This window comes from Panthera pardus, unplaced genomic scaffold (assembly GCF_024362965.1).
Source record: "Panthera pardus isolate Hobbes unplaced genomic scaffold, ASM2436296v1 HiC_scaffold_22, whole genome shotgun sequence".
Taxonomy (NCBI): Eukaryota; Metazoa; Chordata; class Mammalia; order Carnivora; family Felidae; genus Panthera; species Panthera pardus.
Window position 1 is genome coordinate 76,225,775 of NW_026526788.1, and position 26,269 is coordinate 76,252,043.

At 39.9% G+C, this 26,269-nt stretch overlaps 1 protein-coding gene across 2 annotated transcripts in view; it reads left to right on the forward strand.

Annotated features, from left to right (window-relative positions):
- Positions 1-26,269, forward strand: part of WDR11 (WD repeat domain 11) — a 67,724-nt gene that overhangs the window by 33,802 nt on the left and 7,653 nt on the right. For both annotated transcript variants that reach the window (XR_002082689.2, XM_019459625.2), the window contains exons 12-21: positions 1,063-1,169; positions 3,357-3,432; positions 8,190-8,298; positions 10,099-10,223; positions 11,143-11,290; positions 15,404-15,510; positions 15,921-16,035; positions 16,334-16,505; positions 24,681-24,789; positions 25,656-25,718. Coding sequence is in view for 1 of the 2 variants with exons in the window: in XM_019459625.2 (XP_019315170.2) it covers positions 1,063-1,169; positions 3,357-3,432; positions 8,190-8,298; positions 10,099-10,223; positions 11,143-11,290; positions 15,404-15,510; positions 15,921-16,035; positions 16,334-16,505; positions 24,681-24,789; positions 25,656-25,718 (1,131 nt within the window). In the remaining variant the exon portion in view is untranslated. The remainder of the gene's footprint in view (positions 1-1,062; positions 1,170-3,356; positions 3,433-8,189; positions 8,299-10,098; positions 10,224-11,142; positions 11,291-15,403; positions 15,511-15,920; positions 16,036-16,333; positions 16,506-24,680; positions 24,790-25,655; positions 25,719-26,269) is intronic.

Genomic DNA, 26,269 nt, shown 5'->3' on the forward strand with positions numbered 1-26,269 from the left:
TGCAGAAGCTTTTTATCTTGGGGTCCCAGTAGTTCATTTTTGCTTTTATTTCTCTTACCTCTGGAGACATGTCAAGTAAGAAATTGCTGCAGCCGAGGTCAGAGAGATTGTTGCCTGTTTTCTCCTCTAGGATGTTGATGGCTTCTTGTCTTATGTTTAGGTCTTTCATCCATTTTGAGTTTATTTTTGTGTATGGTGTGAAAAAGTGGTCCAGTTTCATTCTTCTGCATGTCGCTGTCCAGTTTTCGCAACACCATTTACTGAAGACACTGTCCTTTTTTCCATTGGATATTCTTCCCTGCTTTGTCAGAGATTAGTTGGCCATATGTTTGTGGATCCATTTCTGGGTTCTCTGTTCTGTTCCATTGATCTATGTGTCTGTTTTTGTACTGGTACCATGCTGTCTTGATGATTAGTGTTGTAATACAGCTTGAAGTCCGAAGTTGTGATGCCTTAGGCTTTGGTTTTCTTTTTCAGGATTGCTTTGGCTATTTGGGGTCTTTCTGATTCCATACAAATTTTAGGATTGTTTGTTCTAGCCCTGTAAAAGAATGTGGGTGTTACTTTGATAGGGATTGCTCAGAATATTTCCGTACCACTCTTTCTTAAGCAGTGGAATTCTTGCAAATTACTGTGATAAGTGACTCTCTCCTTTGCCACATTTTAATAGTCATTTTAATGCTGCTATGAATCCTGGTAACTGAACTATCTTATCATTTCATTTGGAGATAAAGTTTTAATTGGAAATAATTTCACATATATTGGAAATGTATGGTAATTAGGCTCAAATGAAAGGTCTTGTTAATATTATTCTTTTTTATTTTTTAACGTGTATTTATTTTTGAGAGAGAGAGCGAAAGCAGGGTGGGGGGCTGGGGGAACAGGCAGAGAGAGAGGGAGACACAAAATCCGAAGCAGGCTCCAGGCTCTGAGCTGTTAGCACAGACAGAGCCTGACCTGGGGCTCAGGCTCACAAACCGTGAGGTGAACCAACTGACCTGAGATGAACCAAGTGACCCACCCAGTTTATTTCACTAAACTTTATTTAATTTCTTACTTTAGGGGTATCGAATGGACAAGTTTGACTGGTTTTCTTTCCTTTGCTACTTCAACACCGAACAATATGGGATTAGTGAGAAATGAACTTCAGCTGGTTGATCTTCCAACAGGTTTGTGTATTTAGTCTATTAAAAGATTGAAAATGGTTTGTCATACTGATCAAAGATGTTACTATTTATAAAACATGTTCCAAAAAAGTTTCTTTCAACTTGGAGTTTTTTTCTTGTATTCTGTATTTGTATATTCATTTTGTTGTTGTTTTGTCTGTAGTAATTGCTCTAGAAAGACTTGTTTGTATGCAAATTCTGTTAACATAAATGCATGGTAAATGGCATACCATTAGCCTGAACAGACAAATTCATAATTAAATACGGTATCAGTTCTACTTTAAGTACATTGTTATAGATAACCAGAAGTACAGTTTTATATTTTTTTAAATTTTTTTTAATGTTTTATTTATTTTTGAAGGAGAGACAGAATATGAGTGGGGGAGGGGCAGAGAGAGAGAGACAGAGAGACAGAGACAGAGACAGACAGACAGAATCTGAAGCAGGCTCCAGGCTCTGAGCTGTCAGCACAGAGCCCGACACAGGGCTTGAACTCACAGACTGCAAGATCGTGACCTGAGCCAAAGTCGGATGCTCAACTGACTGAGCCACCCAGGCGCCCCCAGAAGTACAGTTTTAAAATAAATCTTTGTATTAGGCTTTATTAGATTCTCTTTTATAACTTTTGGCCTTTGTAGGAAAACCTTTATAAATTTGTAGGTAAGGATTCTTGTTAAGTGCTCATATTTAAAACTTTTGGTAGTCTCTGGCTGACTGAATAGGGAAATTTGGGAGTTTAAAGACTACAATAGGAAACATTCCAGTAAAGTAACTTGTTCAGAATTGTTTAAAAACCTACAACCCAGTGAATCTCAAAATGAAGAACTTGAAGAAAGAATAAGGTGAGAGTTTCAAATTATTTTATGGCACATGCATGATTTCAAATAGAATTCTTAACAAAATAGTCCTGAGTTTCTCTAAAATGGTGTGGCAACGAGAATATATATGTAGCTGGTTTAACCCTAAGATATGTATGTGTGTACGTGTGTGTGCGGTAAATCAAGTATGTGGTTGTTTCCTTGTATTCTCCGTATGTATCTCCAGGGTATGGTTGTTCTTACTTATCAGAGTATGTTACTAAACCTCAGGGAATTAGCCCCACTGGAATCAGTTCAGTGTTCTGGTCTCAGTGGAAGTGGCCTGCCTAGTAAACCCTGCCCCCAGATTGGGGTTTCTCTAATTACATGGTAGCCTGGGGGTGAAATGCTGTTTTCTAGTGTCATTCATTTTTTCCCATTTTTTCCTCCCGGTCAGCTCAAGTTCAAGACTGTTAGTTAACTTAAAATCTTTCTTTCACGTATTTATTTTTCATGAACAAATTTCTAAGTCATAGTTACTGACTTGCTTAAGTGGGATATTTGACTTCATAGATGATTGACTTTTTTAGTCTTGTCTAATAAAGGAGGGCAGCAGACCAGCGGAGTCAGGAAAGGATGTGGGTGTTTGGCAAATAAGAAGAGGGAGATCTCATTTGATGGCACTGGGGAGGAGGGAGGCATGCAGGCGTTCACTTGTCTTTGATTACTTTCTCTCTTTTGTTTAATGTAAATACAAATGTGAGAAAGTTATTAAAATATATTTGTTCCCACATGAAGTAGAATTTGCATTTTTTAATTACAGAAAGCCACTTAGCTTCTTTGGCAGTTAACTAATTCTTATCATTCCCCAATTTCAATGTGTAGAGAGCTTTTGATAGGAATATGTCAAAGTCTTTCAGTTGAGCTTTGTTCATGGGACAAGAAATCTTAAGTACCAATTTAGAAAGTGTTTTCCCCACTAGTTAGTTTCGTGAGCATGCAAATATTTATATTACTTTAAATATACCAGTAGTTTTTATAGTAGACAATTCCTTTACCATAAATGTGTTGAAACTTTAGAAATTGATTTCTTAATTTCTAAAATACAACTGTAAGAAACCACCGAAGGTATTCAAAAAACTCTACAACAAAGGAAAATATATTTGTATAAAATAGATATTTGAATACAAGTAATATATTAATTTGTCTTTAACTTGTAATACTTCTAAGAATATGTTTTAAATTTAGAGTAATTGAAATAACTTAGAAGCAAGTGGAAGAACGAATGGGAGAGTAGAGGCAGCCCAGATCAGATTCCATTGGTGTGGATAAGTTCTTGTGTCTTACATGTTTTATCTGGTTTTTTACATTTTCTTTAATATTTGCAATAAAGGTAGGAGCATTGCTTTTCGCGGTGAACGAGGCAATGATGAGTCACCCATCGAAATGATTAAAGTATCTCATTTGAAGTAAGTATGAACCAAAAAAAATCTAGTGTTATCACAATGGAATCTTAAAAATTTGTTTTAATCTTGAAGAAAGTGTACGTATAGAATTTCTTAATGATAATAAATGGTGCTATGCAGCTCTATCCAAGAAAATATTTTGATCACAAAATTAAATTGCTATTTCTTTTAATTTCTTTTTTTTTTTTTTAATGTTTACCTATTTATTTTGAGAGACTGATAGAGAATCCTAAGCAGGCTCTGTGCTGTCAATGTAGAGCCCGACGCGTGTCTCTGTCCCATGAACTGTGTGAGATCATGACCTGTGCTGAAATCAAGAGTTGGACACTCAACCAACTGAGCCACTCAGGCACCCCTATTGCTTTTAATTTCTACTTAAAAAGATGAGATAACATTTCATTAGATTGGTAAAACCAGTAATCTGTTTGTTCTGCTATAGCTCTATTGTAAATACCTATCACCCACTAAGAAAATGTTATTTGTTACCTAATGAAATTCTTATGCATTTCTATTTCAGCATGGGTTTGTTGAGTGAAAGAACTGATGTTCTTTCCTTATAATTTTAATTTTAGTAAGTTTTGACTTTTTCATTCCAAGAGAAAATACATGTAAAGCAAGATTATTAAACATAGAGACTGAATGAAAACCAATCAGAAGAACAAAAAAGAAAGAGTAAGCTGTCCACAATAGTTTTCAAAATTGCTTTAGCTTGGGGCGCCTGGGTGGCTCAGTTGGTTGGGTGTCTGACTTCAGTTCAGGTCACGATCTCACGGTCCGTGAGTTCGAGCCCCGCTGTCGGGCTCTGGGCTGATGGCTCAGAGCCTGGAGCCTGCTCCCAATCCTGTGTCTCCCTCTCTCTCTGCTCCTCCACCGTTCATGCTCTGTCTCTCTCTGTCTCAAAAATAAATAAACGTTAAAAAAAAAAATTAAAAAAAATAAAAAAAAAAAACAAAACAAAATTGCTTTAGCTTTATGAGGATCTTTGCATTTCCATATAAATTTTAGAGTTAGCTTATCAATTTTACCCAAAAAAGCTTCCTGGGATTTTGATTGGGATTGCATTGAATCCATAGATCAATGTGGGGAAGAATCGACATCTTAACAGGTTTTGGGATTCATGAACATGGTGTCTCCCTCCACTTATTTACAGCTTTAATATCTTTCAGTAATATTTCTAGTAGCATTTTTGTTGATTCCGTACTATTTTCTATATAGACATACTTCACTGTCGTTTGCCAGTAAAGACACTTCTATATCTCTATTTTCTGGAGTATGGGCCTTTTCCCCCCCCTTGCTTTGCTGTACTGAGTAGGACCTCCAGTACAATGTTGAATAGAAATGATGAGAACTGACATCTTTGTTCTGTTTCTGGATTTTACGGAGAAAGCGTTCAGTCTTTCAACATTAAGCAAAATGTTAGTTGTAGATGTTTTGTAGGTGCCCTTTGTTAGATTGAGGAAGTTTTCTGTTCCTAGTCTGCTGAAACTTTGTATTGAGAAGGTGATGGATTTGGTCAGATGCTTTTTCTGCATTTATGGACGTCACCATGATGGTGGTTTTTGTTTTAGGTCAGCTAATATGGTGAATTACATGGACCTCTGTTTCATGTTAAACCAACTTTACATCCCTAGGATAAATTTTTCTTGGTCATGATATATTATTGCATTTGATTTGCTAATATTCTGGTATATTCCTGGGTTTGATTTGCTAATGTTTTATTAAGGATTTTTTGCATCTGTGCTCATGAAAGATACTGACCTAGTTTTCATGTACTATCCTTGTCTGGTTTTAGAATCAGGGTAATGTTGACCTTGTAAAACAAGTTGTGAAATATTTCCTCCTCTTCTTTTTTTCTGGATGAATTTGTGTAGAATTGGTATTATTCCTTACTTAAATAGGAAGATTTCACCTGGGAACCCACCTGGGCCTAGAGCTTTCTTTGTGGAAAAGCTTTTAAATACATATTCAGTTCTTTCATAAATATATAACTATTTAGGGTTTGTTTTTTTTGTTTTTCCCCAATGAACTCTGGTAGTGGCTTTCAAGAAATCTGTCCATTTCAATGAAATTGTTGAATTTATTGATTAAAACTTGTTCATGATTTTATTTTAATGTCTGTTTCACCTGAATGATGGCTCTTTCATTTCTGATATTACTGAATTACAGTGATCAGTTTTGTTGATATTTTCAAAAAACCTTGTTCAGTTTCTTTAATTTTTCTCTATGGTTTTCTAGTTTTTGTTTCATCGAATGCCATAGGTATCTTTTTTTTTTGCCTGCTTACTTTGGGCTTAATATGTTCTTTCTCTAGTTTCTTAAGATAGAACTGTATACTCTGGTTTCTCTTCAGATCGTATAAATCTTTCGCCCTTTTAAGATAGAACTGTAGATGATTGAATTAAGGTTTTTCTTTAAAATTTAATATAAGCATTTAATGTTACATAAGCACTACTTTTTCTGTACCTTACACCTTTTGATGTGATGAGTTTTCTTTTAATTCACTGTATAATAATTTTTTTAATGTCTATTTTTGAGAGACAGATTGAGCGGGGGGAGGGGCAGAGAGAGAAAGAGACACAGATTCTGAAGCAAGCCCTGAGCTGTCATGTCAGCACAGAGCCCGATGCAGGGCTGCAACTCACAAACTGCGAGATCATGACCTGAGCCGAAGTTGGACGCTTAACCAACTGAGCCACCCAGGCGCCCTTATACTTTAACATTTCTGTGGGTATTTAGAGATACATTGTTTAATTTCAAAATATTTAGGGGTTTGCCAGATATCTTTCTGTTAATTTATGATTTTGATTAGAGTCAGCATATTTTATATTATTTTAGTCCTTATAAATTTCATGTGATTATTATGTGGCCCAGAATGTGGTCTGTCTTAGTGAATGTTCCATATGCTCTTGAAAAGATTGGTTTGTAGTTATTCAAGTCTCACATTCATACAGATTTTCTGCCAGCCTTTCTCTCTATTACTGAGAGATGAGTGTTGAAATGAACTTTGTTCTGGATGTATTCTTCTTTTGAAGAACTTGAGTTCTTGCTTTAGATATTTTAAAGCTCTGCTCTTGGGTACATGCATATTTGGTATTACTATTATGTCCTTTTGATTAATTGACTTCTTTCTCATTATGAAATATCCTCTTTATTTTGGTCCTATTCTTTATTCAGAAGTAGGTCGGATTTGTCTGATTAGTATAGCCACTCCTGCTCTCTTTTGACTAAAGTTTGCATGGTGTATCTTTTTCTTCCTTTTACTTGTGTCTTACCTATGTCTTTACATTTAAAGTTGATTTCTTCTAGAAAGCATGTAGTCCGGGCTTGTTATTCTATTTGGTAATTTGTGTTTCAAATGACAGTGTTTAAATTATTCCTATTTAATGTAATCATCAATGTGACTTATGTTGAAATCTACCACTTTGCTATTTTCTATTTTTTTTACTTTAAAATGAGTTAATAAGGATAGTTTTTAATTTCTTAGATTTCGTTTCTAATATGCAAAATGTCAATTGTTATAAACCACATAAAAGTTCTTTGCGGGAGGTCCTCAATAACTTTTAAAAATGTAAAGGAGTCCTGAGACTGAAAGTTTTCAGAATTGTTCAGTTAAACTATTTGGACTCCAGTCTCTCCTGTTTCCAGCCAGTCTTGACTCTATATACACCTGCTAAGTTAATACACCTAAAACAACTGATCACTGTATCCCTCCTATCCGAAAGCCTTCAGTGATCCACTATTCTCTGCAAGATAAATCTCTTTATAACCTAGTCTGACATGTTCTAAGTCTTTTGTGATGTGATCCAGAATTCACACTTTAGTCTTTCTCACCATGATTGCTGTCGCACGTTCTGCATCAGGTAGCGTGTTCCCCCGCTCTGTGTCCTTTCTTGTCTTGGCCATTTGTCACATTTGTAACTCTGCCTGGAATGCCATTGCCCGATTGTCAAAATAAATCTCTTCTTTCGTAGTGAATCTTTATAGCATTCACCAGATTTTGTCTTATATTAGTTATTTACATACAAGCCACTAGATGCCTTTATGTTAGACATAGTAAAAAGTGTAACATATTTCATTTGTATAGTCCATCGTGGTTTATAAAATTAATTCATGTGCGCTCTCCCCTCCCCTCCCCCTTTTTATTCTTAGAGCATTCAGTGAGGGAGGTAAGACAGGTGTTATTAACACCATTACAAAGATAAGTAGACTAAAACTCCAAAAGATTACCTGGTTTGTCTGAGGCCACATAATTATCAAGTGGCACAAATTATCTTGTCCTGAGCAAGAGAACATAAGTCTTTGGATGCACTGAATGTAGGGATCTTTCTACTCTCACATTTCCTCAGTGTCAGCATGATAGAAACTTTATGAAAACCTTTACTTTTTCATTTAATTTTTACCATAATCCTCATACCAATTCATTGGGTTAGGTAGGGGTATTCTCATGTCACGTGCCAGAAAATTAAATCTTGGGAGGAATACCATATTACCATAAACTGTTTCACCAGGATATGAACTTGTGCCTTTTTTTATTCTGTCTTCTGAGCTGGGCTCCTTACGTAAGTTTGGCTGTATGGCTCTCAAAGGTCATCTTAGGGTTTTACCTTCTTAAAACTATTAGCCATGAGAACTAAATGTTAATTTATATCGTCTGTATTTAGAATGTGTCATGTGAGTTTTCTGATTTACTCAACTTTTTATATGTATTATGGTGAAAATCTTGCAATAAGGGGCTTATTTAGTAATTTTGTTTATTTTAGGCAGTATTTGGCAGTTGTATTCAAAGATAAACCCCTGGAGTTATGGGATGTTAGGACTTGTACCATTCTGAGAGAGATGTCCAAAAACTTCCCTGCGGTGACTGCTTTGGTAAGTTCCAGCTGAAGAACTAAATGTTCTTCATGCGTGAAGGACATAGGCGTGTGTGTGTGGTGGGTATTTTTCTTTAGCTCGAATTGAAGTCATTACTGCCATGTATTTTCTTGTTAAAAATGTGTGTTCAAGAGAAGATGATCTAAATACCTGGAGATAACTCTTATTTTCTTGGTTCGGTTAAGATAATACCGTTGGTGGAATTCCAATTACAATTTTACTTAGATGTTTTGAGGAACATGATAAACATACTCCAAAAGATTTATGAAAGGATAAAAATCATAACAGCTAACTCAGCCTTGAAAAAAGTGGAGGACAGTATTGGGAAAGTGGTCTCACTTTATGGAGAAAAATACTGGATCTCTACCTAATACTCTATTCAGAAGTGGGCTCTCCAGGATTAAAGACCTAAATGTAAAAATGTAAAGCTGTAAGATTGATATAGTCAAACAAAAAAGAATACTTTTGTGTCCTGGAAGCAGGAAAGGGCAATAGAAGCTCAAACCAAAAGGCAAAAAAAGAAAAATTCATGCATTTAATTATGTCAAGATTGATGCTTTCTATTCAATGAAGGACACTAACGTCAAAGTTAAATATAGAAGACCAGTTGGAAAAAGAAATTTACCGGTGTCTGCAACCAACAAAGGACCAGCTAATCCCTGTAGGGGGTTGGGATCGTGGGAAGTCCTGCACTTATACAGTGACAGGACAGGAACCCCCGTGGAAAGATGGCCAGAGGACGGGAGCGGTTGGTGGAGAAACCTAAAAGGCCAAGAAGCATATGAAGAAAGATTCAAACTCATCTGTTTTTAAAGATGGGCAAAATAAGATAACCATGGTATAACTCTTAGACTAGCAAAAACTGGGAAACCAGATGCGGGTGTGGTATGGGACACAGGAATCCTTATGCAACTATTGGTGGGAAAGCAGATCAGTGAGGCGCTCTGCAGAGCAGACTGACTGCGCCTGGGCAGACAGACATCCCCTGTGTGCCAGCTCTTCAGCCCCTGATCACAAAGGAGCTTCTGTGAGGGTACTGACTGCAGCGTTATTTGTCGTGAGAGTTTGGAGGCAGTCTGGGTATCCTTTGCTGAGAGAACAGAGAGACTAAAAATCGGCGGATGCACTCGTGGAGTATTGTGTAGCATGCAGAAGACACAGAGGTGGGACTTAGATTGTGCTAAATGAGAAGAGTTAGGAACAGGGCAGGATCGGACGCGGTCCTCTTTATCTAAGGTACGAATACATGCATGGAAAATGACTACCCATGAAGAATCTGTGCACATGAAAGGATATTAGATTGAATGCATTAGAATAGGTGGGAATGCAAAAGAATAAGTAAATAAAATCAGAGCTTTGAGGTGGATCTGTGGATGACAGTGGGCCATGATTGGAGGAACACGAATCTCACCCTGTGCACCTGCAGGGGAGAGGTAGAAGTAGGGAAGAGGAAATCTCATAATTATATTTATTATTTTCATTTTGTAAGAAAAAGAAAGCACCAAAAAGTTAGACCTTTTGGAAGTTTGCCATTAAACTCTTCTACCTTAAGCTCTCATTAAAGATTAGAGGGAGAAGGAGGTAAGAGGTAGACTATTAAAATCTGCCTTCAGCACTAATTAAAATGCATTCATTCAACCTTTGTGTAAACAGATAAAACCTCAGAACAAATTGTGAATTCATGTGCAGTAATAAGAAGTGATGCCAGGCAGTGGCGAGCATGCCCAGCTGTTCTGGAAGGATTCTTTGACTGAAGTAAACTCAGCATTTCCAGGTGTGCCTGTCTTTGCTTCCCAGGAGTGGTCACCATCTCACAACTTGAAGAGCCTGAGAAAGAAACAGTTGGCCACCCGAGAGGCCATGGCCCGCCAGACTGTGGTCTCAGATACAGAGCTGAGTGTCGTCGAATCGTCCGTGATCAGGTGCGGTGTGCTGTTTCCTGCCTTGGTCATTTGGGATACCAGTGTCATGCTCGGGAACTTGACAAGTGTCACCCAAAGGCATCTCTAGCAGCAAGGTGCAGTCTGCTTTTGAACATACTTTGTTGTGCTTCGGTGCATACCTGGAAGACTGAAGTGAATTCTATTATTTCATTTCTTAGTGCGGTCAATAACGTACCCAGTAATATCCACATGTCGGCATCCATTAGCGAATGTGTTCCATAAACTTCAGCTGCTGAAATTCAAATGAGTGTAGCATGAACATCTAGATACATCATATTTTCATTTTATGTACACCAAAGAAAATACAGAGAGAATTCTAGATTTATGGACTGTCCCCATCCCCATTCCCATCAATTTTACAAATAAAAAACTTCAGAAAGAATGATGGGTCGAGGTAAGGCCTCTCTTCTGCTGAGGAGTGTTCTGCAGCAGAAATGGTGAAGAAGTTCCTTGTGTGAGGTCTAGATGACCGCATGCCTCTGGGGGGGGTAAGTGTTCTCTCATAGTGTGACCAGTTGGGAGTCATTTGTGTTTTGTTGTTGTTCTGGGTTTTTTTTTTTTTAAGAGAGAGTAAGCCTGTGAGTGTGGGGGAGGGGTAGAGGGAGAGGGAGAGAGAGAAGCTTAAGCAGAGAGCCCAAAGCAGGGCTCAGTCCCACAACCCTGGGATCATGACCTGAGCTGAAATCAGGAGCTACCCAGGCGCCCCTAATTTGTGTTTTCTATATTAGTAGCTGGGCAAAGATCCGTTTCAGCCTTTTGTTTTGTTTTTTTGTTTCTTGTGATTTGTTTGTTTCTTTGAAATCATTTTGGACCTCTTGTTAATGCATCTATATTTTGGGCAAGTTAATTAACTGTCACTCTAGGGAAAAGAAATACCTTTATCTTCTCTATTCCAAAGCTTGTTGCAGGAGGCAGAAAGTAAATCTGAACTCAGCCAGAACATCTCTGCCCGAGAACATTTTGTGTTTACTGATAATGACGGCCAAGTCTATCATCTCACGGTTGAAGGAAACTCCGTGAAAGACAGTGCTCGGATTCCACCGGATGTGAGTCCAACTCCTGGTTAAATCTTCATTTAGAGTTCTGATCAAAGATTCTGTTGATTCCATATCCAGGGAAGCCATAGTTAAGTTGTGAAACTATTTCAGAAAGTTTAATGTAAATAATAAACTTCACTATTTAAGGAGATACTATCATTGATAATAAACTTGTCCCATACTGCTAGAGAATAACATTGTAACTACTTAGCGTAAATACTTACTACGTGTTACTTACTTTTTATCCCTTTAATAATCCATGAGGAATTATTTCCATTTTATCTGTGACAAAACTGAGGGAGAACAAGTGACTTTCCCAACATTACCCAGCTTAGCGACATGGCAGTTCTAAACTCAGGTCTGTCGTCTGACTCCAGTGTCTCTCCTCTTTCCATTTCAGGCATTACCCTGAAGGATTTGACTTACAGTCTAACATTATTTTGGGGTAATAGTAATCAGGTTGTAAGTGCAATGGTATTAATATTCACTAACTTATGTGTATCCTTCTATGACCTTGTGAGATCCCCAGAGGTTCTGTAGTTCACAGTTCATGTCCGCGTGCATCTCAGAGGTTGTTCTTAATGAAGAGATTAAGAAGATGTTTTTGTTAACTAATACTATTATAATGCTTAAGTGGAGGGATGAGACGATGGCATAAAATACATCTATTCATTTAAAATTGTTGTCTAACAATGTAATGTTTTAGTTGAATGCCAGCCCTCGTATTTTGCAGGTGACTCAGAGTCTCATGGGTTGTAGTCAGGATGGCGGCCAGGGTGCAAGGTCCATTTCCAGATGGCTAACTCACAGGCCATTGCAAAATAATGCAGGCTGTTGACGAGTGGCCTCTGTTCCTCCTCACGTGGCCCTCTCCAGAGGGTCGAGTGCCTTCCTCCAGAGCGAGTGATCCAAGAAAGAACACGGAGAAAGCTGCAGTGTTTAGGACCTTGGGCGATCACACTCCATCATTTCCTCAGTGTGCTGTTGGTTCACGGGGCAGTCCTGTTCCTCTGGGGAGGTGACTGCCAAGGGACATGAGTCCTCAAGGCCGGGTTAGTGGGACCTCTTAGAGGCTGCTGCCACATCTTCCTTGTAAACAACAGAAGAGTTGAGGCCAAACAACCTTCTCTCCTAGAAATGGAAACTAACATGTGAAAGTACTTTTCAAACCAGTTTCATTTTTACTGTTCTATAGAACAGGTCATACCTGAGACTTAGTAATGCCTATTTTGACCTTTTTCCAATTGTCACTAGTTTGAAAGGATGGAGGTGGTAATGAGAGTGTGAAAGATTGATATTTGGTAGTCCTAACAGAAAGGTAACTTACTTTAAGCGTATAGAATGAAAGACCACTAAGGGGTGCAGACGGAAGACTTGCAGTGCCCTGTGGCCGTCCCGTGGAATCTGTCTGCTGTCTTAGAAAATAGAAGGTTCCTCCTCCGGAAGCCCAGAGAAGCCCCATCTCAGCGCTTCTAGAGCCACTCGCAGGCAGTTCCATCTGCTGCTAATCTGCTCCACGCTTGCGATGAGGATATAGAAACGATCCAGTAATTGAGATGCCAGTTCCTCCTTACCCCAGAAAAAGTTGAAAACTTTTGGACATTAGACCCAAGTTTCCCTCTTAAAAGTATTCCTTTCAGCATGATAATTGTGCCTCAGGACTTGTAAGATTCTGTCTCCTTTTGTGGAGGTCTAAAGTAAGGCTATAGCGAGTCTCCATCTGCCTGCCAGAGCTTTCTATTCCATGGCTAGAAGCCACTTTCTCATGGAATGACCAGCCTCCGGTGAAATGAGTATGTAGTTTAGAGCAGGTTAGAGCAGTTAGGGAAAGGGATTTGAGCATCTTCTCAATAATACACGAGGAATTGGCTCATCATTTTTATTCTCTGGAATTTAAATATTTTCTAGGGACTAATATAGAATTTAGGCAGGGTTTTGTTTGCTTGTCTTAATCCAATATTTATTACCTTCCTCCCAAATGTGAAGTCTTAAACATTTGCTTTGAGTTGGCCCCAGAACTATAGTGTATATACAGACGGTAAAAAGAAAAGGAAAGTTTGGCGTATTTTAAATTCTGGAGTGTCTGTAGTTGATTGCCTTTATTCACAAAACTGGAACAGTGGGAGAGAATGAGTGTCCCTGCTTTGTGGCCAGCCTTACTTCTGATCTTTGGAACATCATATTTTATATACAGGAACATAACAGTGTCAACTAATAATACTCTGTTGAGTTTTAATCTTACATTTAGTTCTCTCAGGATTATTTGGAGCCACAAAGCAGCTTTATGCCGCATCCTCTGAAAGCACCTTGGTATTCCATGTGGCTCGTATCCCACCAACAGACTCTTAGGTAGAAAGATCTGGATTGTTTAATTATATGGTTGTATTAATATCTTCACTTATAATTCTAATTTGATTTCAGAGCTTAAATTTTAAACTTTTACGTTTTAATTTTTAGAGTTTAGGAAGTAAAGTTATAAAATGTGAAAGTTTTTAAAACTAAAGAGTAAAGGCAAATTCTTTTTTTTTTTTTTTAAAGTTATTTATTTTTGAGAGACAGCATGGGGGAGAGGCAGAGAGAGAGAGAGAGAGAGAGGGAGAATCCCAAGCAGGCTCTACACTGCTACCGTGGAGCCCGATGTGGGGTTCAAATTCATGAACCGTGAGATCACGACCTGAGCTGAAATCAGGAGTTAGACACTTAATCACCTAAGATACCCAGGGGCCCCTAAAGGCAAATTCTTAATTAAAAATTGTTTAATAAGACCTTGGAGTGTTGCTTCATACTATATAGAATCCTGTTTATTTAACATACCTTTCTAAGTTTTTTATTATTGAATTCTTTGAAATACTTTTTTTTTTTTAAAGTACGCTCCATGCCCAGTATGGAGTCTAATGCAGGGCTTGAACTCACGACCCTGAGATCAAGACCTGAGCTGAGATCAAGAGCTGGATGCCTAACCGACTGATTCACCCAGGCGCCCCTAAAATAATTCATTTTTAATCCAGTCTTTTTCTTTTATTTCTTGACTACCACTAGGATTTATGCAGTATTTGACGTGTGGGCCAGTCTATTAATAGTCAATTTGGCAAACCTTGAGCTTTCTACTTCCTACTATGGATAGCATGAGAACTAAGCATGTGGATTTTTATTTTTATTTTGTTTTATAGCTGTAAAAGCAGATTTAATAAGTGGAGAAATAAATAAGCAATAATATGGTTTAATAGTAGCATGTATTGACTGCTGTGTAGCGGTCATTGTTTTGAGCCCTTTCCTGTAGAAATTCATTAAAAGTAATAGGAACTCCTCAAGTTGCATGAGCTTAACCTACTTGATCCATAATAAATCCAAGAGGCAGGAAGATTAAGTGAATGCGCCCCAAAGCACACAACAGATTTGAGTGATAAAGCTCAGATCCAAGCCCAGGCAGCTAGAACTCCTAGGGTCTCTGTCACACTGCCTCTGTGCGTCTGTTAGAGCAGTAGGCTCCTTTCTCCCCTGCCTGGGAGTTACTACAATAGTGTTACCTTCTTATATTTGAGTTTCCATGTGTACCTTCTTTGCAAAGCTTTCTGTGAATTCAGATTGTGCAGACGCCTATAATCTACAGTGTCTTTTTACCTTCATTATTCCTGAAGGTATCCGTGAAACCCTGGGTCCCCTTTTCAGTAGAAAAACTGCACAATCCGTTCTGAAACAGCTTTGAGTAGTTTCCTGTGGAATAGATTGGTTTATCCTTTTGCAGTGAATGATAAGTTGGAGACAAGAGCTCTCTGGAAAAGGTTTTCTTCCTTCTCTTTATTTCTTTTAATTTGCTTTCTATGAGGTATTTCTTCCTTAAAAGATATCTTTTCTCTATAAATTTAGTTCAGATAACTTAATGTCTGTCAAATTGAAATCTCCTGTTTCTTCATCGTTGAAATTGATGAACTAGGTGGGTGGCACTTTTAGTGTCCGAAGTCTGTTAATATTTGATGGCATTCATACTAAAGCAAAACCGTTTATAGTGAAGTTTTAATTAAAATACCTGTATTATTTTATCACATTAGGTAAAAATATTTCTCTGTTTTGATGGCTCTTACGTAGTGAAAACCATGTGTATTTGTTGCTGTTGTTTTCTAGGGAAGTATGGGTAGTATTACCTGCATCGCTTGGAAAGGTGACACATTAGTTCTTGGAGATATGGATGGAAATTTAAATTTTTGGGACTTGAAAGGCAGAGTATCCAGGTATGATTTAAGAATGCAATATTACTTGATTAAAAAAAAAAAAAGTAGCTTCTTGTTACATTTCCTTCGGAGGCTTGTGACATGGTAAGTAGGATCCTTAAACATGACCCGGTGTCGCTTGCACCCTTGGGTCTCTTGTCACTGAACTTGGGAGGAAGGGCCTTGAGCCAAGCTCTGGGTCATTCGTCGGAGACATTTAGTGTGCAGGCAGAAGTGCTTGCTGAGACATTATTCCAGTTGTTGTGAAAAGGCAGACCCTTTCCGTCGGATGGGACCCCTGTCCCAGAAAGCAAAGTGGTTCTCGCGTCACCAGACCTTGTCAAAAACAGACCTAGAGTCATTGGACATAGTTTCTGGTGACGAGATCTTACCCTGCTTCATACTGGCATTTTGTTTTTGTGTGTCCTCAGAGGAATACCTACACACCGCAGCTGGGTGAGGAAGATTCGTTTTGCCCCTGGTAAAGGAAACCAAAAACTAATAGCAATGTACAGCGACGGTGCGGAAGTGTGGGACACGAAAGAGGTGGGCTCAGCCCCGGGAGGGGCCCTCCAACCAAGCTGTGTACAGGAGCTGTATTCTTCTCCCTCCTTCTGATGTAGAAATGAAGCCTGTGTAATGGGTCGAGCAAGCTTCTCAAAACCATTTTCTCGCTTTTAATGGTATCACTGTCTTTGGAATCTTTAAAATGCAACCTGCATGTGGAAAGGAGATTGCCAAAGACTGTTCGGTTTTAACTCGCGCTGGTCTTTGCCACAGGCAGCGTCTGTGATGAACATCTTCCTTTTCTTTCTGAAAATGACAACCAAATTCACTCTTGTAGGTTCAGATGGTGAGCAGTTTAAGAAGCGGAAGAAACGTGACCTTTCGGATATTGGATGTGGACTGGTGTACTTCAGATAAAGTGATCTTGGCATCAGATGACGGGTGTATCCGAGTCCTGGAGATGTCTATGAAGTCCACGTGTTTCAGAATGGATGAACAAGAGTTAACCGGTATGGGACGCCAGTGAAAGTGTGTGTGTGACACCTGTCTTTATTTCGTCCAGGCTGCTCTCTTCCAAAGACAGAGCTGCCTGTGTTTCATTTCGGTCTTGCTTTCTAACCATCTGAGTTTAAGGAAATATATTAACTTCAAGCTTGAGTGCGCTGGACTCTGTAACTGCAGATGCCAGTCATTCTCCGCCTCTGGTTTGGCAAGTGCCCCTTCTTTGACCCTTTGCAGAGTGCTTTGTCAAAAGATCAAAGATGTCTACGTAAAAATGATACACTTAGAATTCAGGAGAACTCATCAGAGGAGGTGAATCTAGTGGTTAGGTGCTGCTGGCTTTTTCCTAATGAGCTTGATCTCTTTTGCAAGCATATATCACTGGGGTTGCCTGGCTGGCTCAGTAGGTAGAACATGTGACTCTTAATCTCACAAGTTGGAGCCCATGTTGGGCAGAGAGAGACAGAGAGAGGGAGGGAGGGAGAGAGAGAGAGAGAGAGAGAGAAAGAAGAAAGAAAGAAAGAAAGAAAGAAAGAAAGAAAGAAAGAAAGAAAGATAGATAGATAGATAGATAGATGGGAGGGAGGGAGGGAGGGAGGGAGGAGGGAAGGGAGAAAGAAGGAAGGAAGGAAGGGAGAAAACAAACCATGTTAGAAAAGAAAGGGGCGAGCATGTATCATAGAAAAGGTACTTTGGTAAGGACAGACAGTGTTCTGTCATGAATTTTGATACCTATCTTAAGATAGGTTAAATGGCCAGTCAAAATAAAATTAGATGATTGCTCTATCATACCTATTTTTAGATTGTTTTTATCAGAATGAAGAATATTTTAGTAACTATAACCTCTGTGACTTTGAAAAAAGAGTGGGATTGTCGGTTTGAAAGGCAGCTTGTGTCCAATGAAATACAGCGTTCATCCTTGGAATGTGCTTTTGGAGGGAGACAGACCTTCTGATCCTAATTGGAGCGAAGCAGGAAACTTCCTGCATTAAGTATTCTCCAGGCATCCCTGCGGTGTGCACTCCAGGCTGCTGATCTGTAGAACATTTCCTAAGAGACTTGTTTGGTCACTTGCTGAGTTTCAGCCTAGAACTGGCAGCTCTGGGAACTGTCTGTACCTCTGGAAGGTCAGTCTTTGGCACATTCAGAGACAGTGTTTTGAAACCTGCCCTTGGACCTTGCGTTCCTGCTTGAGGTGCTCCCAGCGTGCTGCGGATGCTGGCCGGGCTCCCTCGAAGTTCTGTTAGGTGTGCTTTGTTTTTGTCGCTTCCCCACCCCTGCCAGTGGATTTGGTACCGTCGCTTCCTCCTGTGTGACTGTGATGGCCACCTGCTGAAGCCAGGGGTTGAGGATTGCATGCCCGCATCTGTCCTTGAGACGTTTGCCAGCTTCGCAGAGGGGCGGCCATCCCCTCCTTCCTTCCGTAACACACCTCAAGTTCTTGCGGAAATCGAGGGAACTTCAAGATGGTTTTCTTTCTAATTTAGTTACTAGTTGTAGGTTAAAGAGGTGCGCTAGTATAATCCAAATGTTTGAAAACTTTTCAGTCACAATTAATTTAAAATTCGAGTCTACCAAAGCCAAGGTAGCTCTTTCTTAAATTAAAGTGACTACAGAATCGGAGCCCATCGTTAAATCATTCCTATCCAATCTCTAGTGATGTACCCTCAGCCAGAAAGGGAAAGTCTTTAAAATAGTAATGGGGAAAGGTCAATATTGACCTTTAAACAACATTCGATACCCATTAAAGAATCAAAACTGGTGGCAGTGTAAATATGGAGTTAGCAAGAAGAGGTCTCTGTGTTTACCTCCAGATACATGCTGCTATGGTCTGGGAAAATTATGTTTAATATATCCCTATTCTGGGGAATTAGACAGTTTGGGCTTCTTAATATGGGATGAAAAATCATTTTAGGTCATATGCAGTGATATACTTAATAAATTTTCTTTAATTCTCCTTAATAACAAGTAGAGAATATCCTACTGGTTCAGGTTTGTCGGTTTTCTTAGAACAGCTTAGAAAGTCCTCTCCCCCTGTCCCCCCGTTTACATTTGTCTCAGCCCTCCCCACCTCAATAAGCGAGAAGGTCTGACAAACATAGAAGACGAGGGGCCCTGTTTTTGAGTTGGAGAACCTTTGCTGCCTTATTTATCAGGGTCATAAAATGGCATTAAAAAAAAAAATCATAAGACTTTTTTTTAGCGGCGTCAAGAAGGAATCCAAGAGTGTGGGACTTGTTTAATGACGTTCCAGTTGGATGCATTTTCCACACACCCTGAAAGGCGTCGGTGTGGTGTTAGAGACCACAGTCCAGTTCCTCCCGGCTGCTCGGGCCACTGCTGGACGACACGCTTTTCCCCGAGGGAGCACACAGAAGGAGGCTTTCTGCAGTCAGATTTATGCCCAAACCCTGCCTCTTCGTCTGCCTCTGCTTTCCAGTCATTTCCAGTGGTTTTCTTTTGGGGTATTTGGAAATGTGTCACGACTTGCGGGGGCAGTGGGGAGGTCTGGGGTTACCGAACAGCACGCAGTGCATGGAACAGTCTGGATGATGAAGAATGGTCCCGCCCAAAATGTCAGTAGTGTTTCTTGTGTCCCTTCTTCCCCCCCTCATTGCGTCATAGTGAAAAAGTCACCAGGGCAGGGTCCTCTCCTTCCCAGACCGCCTGCGCGCCTTGCCATTTGCCACCTCCGCTTGGCGGGGGAGCGATCTTCCTCCTGCTTTTCTTCTCAGCTCTTCAGTGTTTTCTGCACCGCTGTCACACAGGCAGCCAAGAGTCTGGGCGTGCTTCTGTTTGACACCCCGATAGCTGTAGCCCAGACCAAGCGGAACGTGTGAGGGAGAGTATCTGTGCCGCGAGCCGCCTTTTCATTCTACACTGTCATTTCTAGACATGAACGAGCTCTTGTAGCTGACTTTCTCTAGCTGCGAGATGGTCACCCGTTGTGTTCTCATGGCTGATCTTTGCCCTTGAGAAGAAAGGTAGGAGGGAATGGAGTTCACTTGCAATTTGTTCACCCCCATTGGGATGCCATCAGCAATGTTTCGTTTCGGAGAAATGACACATTTGTTTTTAAAAATCAGACGTTTCCCTCCGTTTGCCCTGGCTTGGTAAAGGTTGTCTTGCTCACATTATGTAAAAACTGTGGAGTGCTGCTTTTTAAGAATATTCTCTTGTGTCTTTTCATTGTCCATTGATTAAGAAACTACCACTTAACCTGGAAACTTCCTCTGTTTCCAAGCTTAATTTGTACCGTTAAGTCTTTGTGTCCTCACATGGACTATTTCCAAACATTTTGTAACCTACTGCCAGCAGCCACTACCGTCTGAAAGTGGCAGGGGCCGACTTGAGAGCTGGAGGATTACGTGGTTGTCTAGTAAGGGTGAGTAGAGAGAGAGTGTGCTAATAAGTTAACCCACGCTCGTCTCTTCCGGTGCTGGTTTTAATGGTTCTGTAGGTATGTAGGTGAGTCTCACTCTTACCAGGTACATTCCTCTCTTAATAACCTGGGTGTACAAGATAGATTTTACCGAATGGAAAAATTTTAAAAACTTCATAGCAACAGAAACTATCAGCAAAGCAAAATACAAATGATAACCTGGGAGAAGGTATTTCTAGAAGTTATTTCCAAGTCCTTAATAGACTATCCACAGAGAAGAAAATATATATATACCAATGGCCCTTAAATATATGAAAAGATGCTCAACTTTATTCCTAATAAGAAACATACAGATTAAAATTACACTAAGAATCTGCTTCTCAACTGTCAGATCAATAAAAATTGAGAGCTTGAAAACATGCCCTTGCAGATCTGAGGAAACCAGTAACTCGTGCAGTACTCACGGAGCACTCCCCGGAGGGGGGGATTGGGCAGTAGTTCACAAAAGTGCACGTATATTTACCTTTTTACTCAGCAGTTCCACTACTAACGATTTACCCGGACATGTCCATCCATACATGTGACCGTAGCAAAATTCTGGAGAGAATAAATTTGGGAATATGTGCACAATGGGATAGTCTAGCAGTAAACTAGAATGAGGGCTGTCTCTGTGAACTGATGTGGAGTGATAGGGGATGGGTAGGTGAACAATGCCAGGGTAACGGTGTGTGCGGTCTGCTTCTGCACTTGCTTATTTTACAGAAATAACAGCAACGCAGAATAATCCAAGATCTAAAGAACACGATTAGTAAAAGGAGTCATAGGAGGTAGATGGAAAGATGGAGAGAATCGGGATGGGTGAGACTTCAGTGAATAGACTAATATCATATAGTTTCAAGTGCGGAATCACGTAAATGTTGTGCGTGCTCAGAAAATACAAGTGACCCTTGAACAGCATGGGGCTTAGGGCTGTCGGCCCCTCGTGCAGTTGAAAATCCAAGTATAATTTTTCACTCCCCAGAAACTTTCCTGATAGCCTGCTGTTGCCAGAATCCTTACCAATGACCTAAACAGTCGATTAACACATACTTTGTATGTTATATGTATTATATGTGTATTCTTATAATAAAGTAAGCTAGAGAAAGGAAAATGTTATTAAGAAAATCACAGGAGATTTTCATGAAATCATAATTTTGTCAACTCATGAGAGAAAACACATTTGCAGTATGGTGCTGTATTTATTGAAAAAAATTCACCTGTAAGTGGACCCGTGTGGTTCAAACCCATGCTGTTCAGAGGTCAACCATAAAATGAAAACAAGGGTGAAAGAAAAAGCAAACTCTGGAATTGAACACAAACCATTCAACCAAACCATATGACAAATTGGTAAGAATAGTTCAAATAACTGAAAGCCAGAAGTCTCCCGGTGCACCGTAGTGGTTCATACTGGGGACAAAGAGCCGCAAAGGAATTTGCCCTGGGTGGTGGCACCAGTCCACTCGTTGACAGTGGCACTAGTCATTCTGAAACTGTTTTGTGTATATTATCAGCTGGAACAGGCCAGTAAATGCAGTTTAGGGGAACCAGGGTTCCTATTGAGGGAAAAGGGAGATACAGACACGGAATGGGGGGTGCGGAGGAAGAACCCTCCAGGAGTGGATCTGCATTGGAGATACCAGTATAAATTCGTGACTTTTTTCTTTTTTTAATGCGATTTCCTTAATTTTAATGTTATTTCCTTATTTCCTCATATCCTGGTTCTGTATACTGATCTCACACCTAGAAGCAATGACATTTAGATGGCAATGAGCGTTCCTTGCACCCAGATTTGGTTTATAAATTCCATTTCCCAACTAAAAAGAACCAGGGCTCCTTGGACAGTTTATTCCAGGACAGAGGCAAGAAAGTTACAAGATGAGTCTGGGACATTGTGTGTTGCCAGAAACTAAGGAAGGAATTGAAAGACTAATGAGAACCTGTCATAAAGATGTAAAAACTAGCATTTAGGGGCTTCCGCTACCAAATCTGGGGCCGTCTGAACATTGCAAAGAATAACAGCTGTATTGATTTTTTTTTAATCCGTTATCTCCTAGTAATATTCAAAGAAAAAGAGGAACGGGTGTGGGCAAGAAGAGAAGGCTTCTATTTGTAGAAGAATGCTGGTTGATAAATGGAAACAGAATGATGGAACTAGAAAATCACCAATTCCCCTTCCTAATGTATAGTTGGCTCAAGCCAGGGTCATCAGTGGGTGTCAGACCACTGGGTGGAAGGGAATGGGAAATTCGGTCTCACAGTATCTCCCCATGCTGCACCCCACCCGCCATGTTACCTACTAATTGTAAAGAGGAAACTGTGCCTTGACTACGACAGAGCCCATGAGTTCCCCTTAACTAGATGATCAGATTCATTGTTAACAGGAGGCCAGCTGACATGCTCCCTCCAATGGAATGTGGTGGGAAGTATGCAACATCCCTTGTATCCTTTTCTTGCCGAAAATGTTTGACCAGAGTTTGAGGCTCAGAAAACACACAAATCACAATGGAGACCAGTTCCTAAGACAATGAATGGGCCAGGACTTTTCCAAAATGAAAACATTGTGTAAGACCAAAAACAAAAAGGTGAGAAGACTGTTCTAGATTAGGGGAGACTCAGGAGACATGAGAAGCCAGTGCAGGCAGGAGCCTTGGATGGATGCTGGGCTTCCGACAAGGAATATACCTGTCAGGATAAGGAAGTAACAGAGGTCCTCTGAATATGGACTGCAGTTTAAGTGATTTTAATGAGTCAATATTAAAACTCTTGGGTTTGAAAAAAAGTAGTATTACAAATATTTCTGACCAGAGGCTCCTGGGTGGCTCAGTTGGTTAAGTGTCCGACTCTTGACTTCGGCTCAGGTTGTGATCTCACAGTTGTGAATCTGAGCCCCGCGTGGGGCTCTACGCTAACAGCATGGAGCCTGCTTGGGATTCTGTCTCCCTCTCCCGCTGCCCCTCTCCCGTTTGCTCTTTATCTCTCTCTCAAAATAAATAAAAATAAACTTAAAAAATTTTTATAAAGAAATATTTCTGACCATGTTCTGACTTTGAAAAGTCCACACAAGATATTTTATCTATGATTTAATTCTTAGCTAACAACATAGAATGAAGTTTTCTAAAGCAGTACTAGTAGAAATGTAATGTGAGCCCCATATGTTAGTTTACATTTTCTGGTACCCACTTTAACAAAAGTAAAAAGAAACAGATAAAATTAATTTTAATAAAAATTTTATTTAACCTAGCATATCCAAAATTTTTTCAGCATATAGTCACTATTAAACATTACTGATGAGGGGCGCCTGGGTGGCTCGGTCGGTTAAGCATCGGACTTCAGCTCAGGTCATGATCTCGCGGTCCGTGAGTTTGAGCCCCGCGTCGGGCTCTGTGCTGACCGCTCAGAGCCTGGAGCCTGTTTCAGATTCTGTGTCTCCCTCTCTCTCTGCCCCTCCCCTGTTCATGCTCTGTCTCTCTCTGTCTCAGAAATAAATAAATGTTAGGGGCACCTGGGTGGCTTGGTCGGTTGAGCGTCCGACTTCGGCTCAGGTCATGATCTCACGGTCTGTGGGTTTGAGCCCCGCGTCAGGCTCTGTGCTGACAGCTCAGAGCCTGGAGCCTGTTTCAGATTCTGTGTCTCCCTCTCTCTCTGCCCCTCCCCTGTTCATGCTCTGTTTTCTCTCTGTCTCAAAAATAAATAAACATTTAAAAAATAAAAAAAATAAATAAATAAATGTTAAAAAAAATTTAAAAAAAATTACTGATGAGATATTTCACATTTTTGAGTGCTCAGTTTTCAAAATCCAGTGTGTATTTTACATTAGAACTTATCTTAATTCAGAGGACAAATTTTCAGCAGAAATACTTAAGCTGTTTTTAGATTCTATAAAACTTACAACTGAAAAAGTGGCCACGAAGCTATTCATCTTCTTCCTAATAGATTTAAAAGTTATCCGATGACCGAATCAAGTATTAGTTTTTAAATTTAAGTTAGTTGAAATTAATTAAGGTTAATTCATTAAAGTTGAAATGAAGTTCCGAAGAACTGTATTCGCTCGAGTGTCCGACCCAGCAGGCTGTGTAAGTTAGCTGCCGCACAGCTGCGTAGACACCGGGCCCTGGGGCTTCTGCTTCTTTAGGCTAGAACGTGCTGAACAACAGGCAAATCTCTGTTGTGTCCTAAGTAAGCCACTGTTGCCCGTAGGGGATGCTAGGGCCCGTGGTCTAGGAAGATGATCCTTCTGTTCAAGGGCTGCTGTTACAAGTGAGACCTGAAAATGCCTTTGATCAGAGGTGGCTTTTAGTGACAGGCTCAAGGTTGATGGGCCATGTTGTCTAATAGTCTCAGAAGAGCAAAGATGGCAAATGGTATCAGATGACACCAGTAAGTACTGTTTTTAGTATTTCAAAATAATGAGCTTTCTTAATGTCGGTTGAGTTTTGTTACATTGAATCTTTTATTCACTTAAGATCAGTGTTTTCATACCATACAAGGACAGTTACATTTTAAAAAGGGGAAAAAGAGATATTAATCATTTGAATGAAGAGAATCTCCCCACTCCTAGCCTGCTTGTCTTTAAGCAGTGATTACACTGAGTACACTCTCTCAGCTGCCACATTTCTACTTTGTTCTCTGTTGACTTCTCTGTAAACTGCTGTAGCTGAAGCTTCGTCGCAGGACTACAAAATTTTATTGAAAGAAATTTTATTATTTTATTTATTAATTATTATTTATTTTTAATTTTTATTATTATTATTTTTTTGTCTAGAGCCTGTGTGGTGCCCCTATCTCCTTATTCCAAGGGCCTCTCTTGCCTTGAAAGCTTTCTTATTACACCAGCCGTGGAACGGACAGTATTCTCTGGACATTTCTCATGTGTAAGTTTTTACCACTTGCTGTTTTCCTTTCTTAATTTCCTTGGGGTTGAAGGGCACCCTGAAAATCAGTACAGCGGGAGCCTGTAAAGACAAGCTGAGGCAGACACATTGAAACAATCCCTGATGTGCCTCTCGTCCCCACCCTCCGGGGGCGTGTGGGGGGCTGGGTACACGAGCAGCTCTCTGGTTGTGGTCCAAATGTGGAATGTGGTATGTATGATGAGTGTGAAGATGGCCAATTAGGCCAAGAGGAATTTGAAGCCAGGCTTCAAATCCATTTTAAAAGCAGCAAGAATGGGCTTACTGCAGAGGTATTGTATGTTTTATGAATGTCCCCACCTGCCTCACTGTAAAAATATACGGTGACTAGTAGTATGGTTATTAGTTAAATCTGCGAGTGTTATTGGACTTTTGCCATGTCGAGTGCACAGGTAGGCAGGGGTTAGGGGAATAAAAAAAAAAAAAAAATAGTGTGATGGGTATCTATTCTCCAAGAAGTATCTCCTTGGAGAAATGAATGTCCATTTTGCAGAGCAGAAAGAACAAATTCCTTTAGTCATTGCTAGGTTCCTTATTAACATGAATCTAAAATGATTGTTTTTAGAGCCAACTGATAAATTTTCTGGTTTCTTGAAAGCCAATGAGACTTTCTTTACTCATTTTTGTTTGTTTGTTTTAACTAAAACTGAAAGCAGTCACGAAAGGTGGTTGATAGGTTCTTGAGTAGTTGCTGTTTGGTCTCTAACCAGCTTTTTAAACCAGCTATTGCAAAGGGTATTTATTGGCACAACTTTTTTTCTGGTGAAGAAATACATGGTTGTATTACATGTGTAAGAGCATGAGCTGACTCAATCTTTTCTGTACAGTGATTATCCAGAAAATGAAGAAATAAAGAATCTCCTCCAAGAACAGCTGAATTCATTGTCAAAGTAAGCACTCCGGCTACGTTTTATGAAAAGATAAGACTAGGAGAAGGAAAATATTATAATTTAGGCTTTTTGAAGTTAAAGTAAGTTGTGTTTAGAAAATATTAGTAGCCCCAAGGCGAGACCGTTCTGTTCACAGAGGTTTATCTCCCTTGAGGATCTTTGTTTTGCAGAAACATAGCTAGTCAATAGTTACAAGGACGACATCTACCTTCGCCAAGTCTATAAGCATCAGGTTGCTGTGGTCTCAGGTCAGGGCAGGGTGGAGGCTGTGGCTTGAGCACCTCTGTGGCTCCGCCCACCTCCACCTGCAGTGCCCTTCGAAGCCTCGTGCTAGAGGCCACGCACAGGGTGGTTCTTGTGTGGCAGCTGCCTTTTCTAAAATAAGTTCTCTGTGTCCAGTGCTGCGCGTGTACAACTCTGAGAAACTAATGTGCTCCCTGGAGGGAGGGCATTTAGAAGTACCCTCTAATTGGCATTGGGAATAACATTGCAAAGGAAGTGGAAAAGTATGGGTCCACCAGGAGTTCTTGGTAAAACATGATGCATTTTTG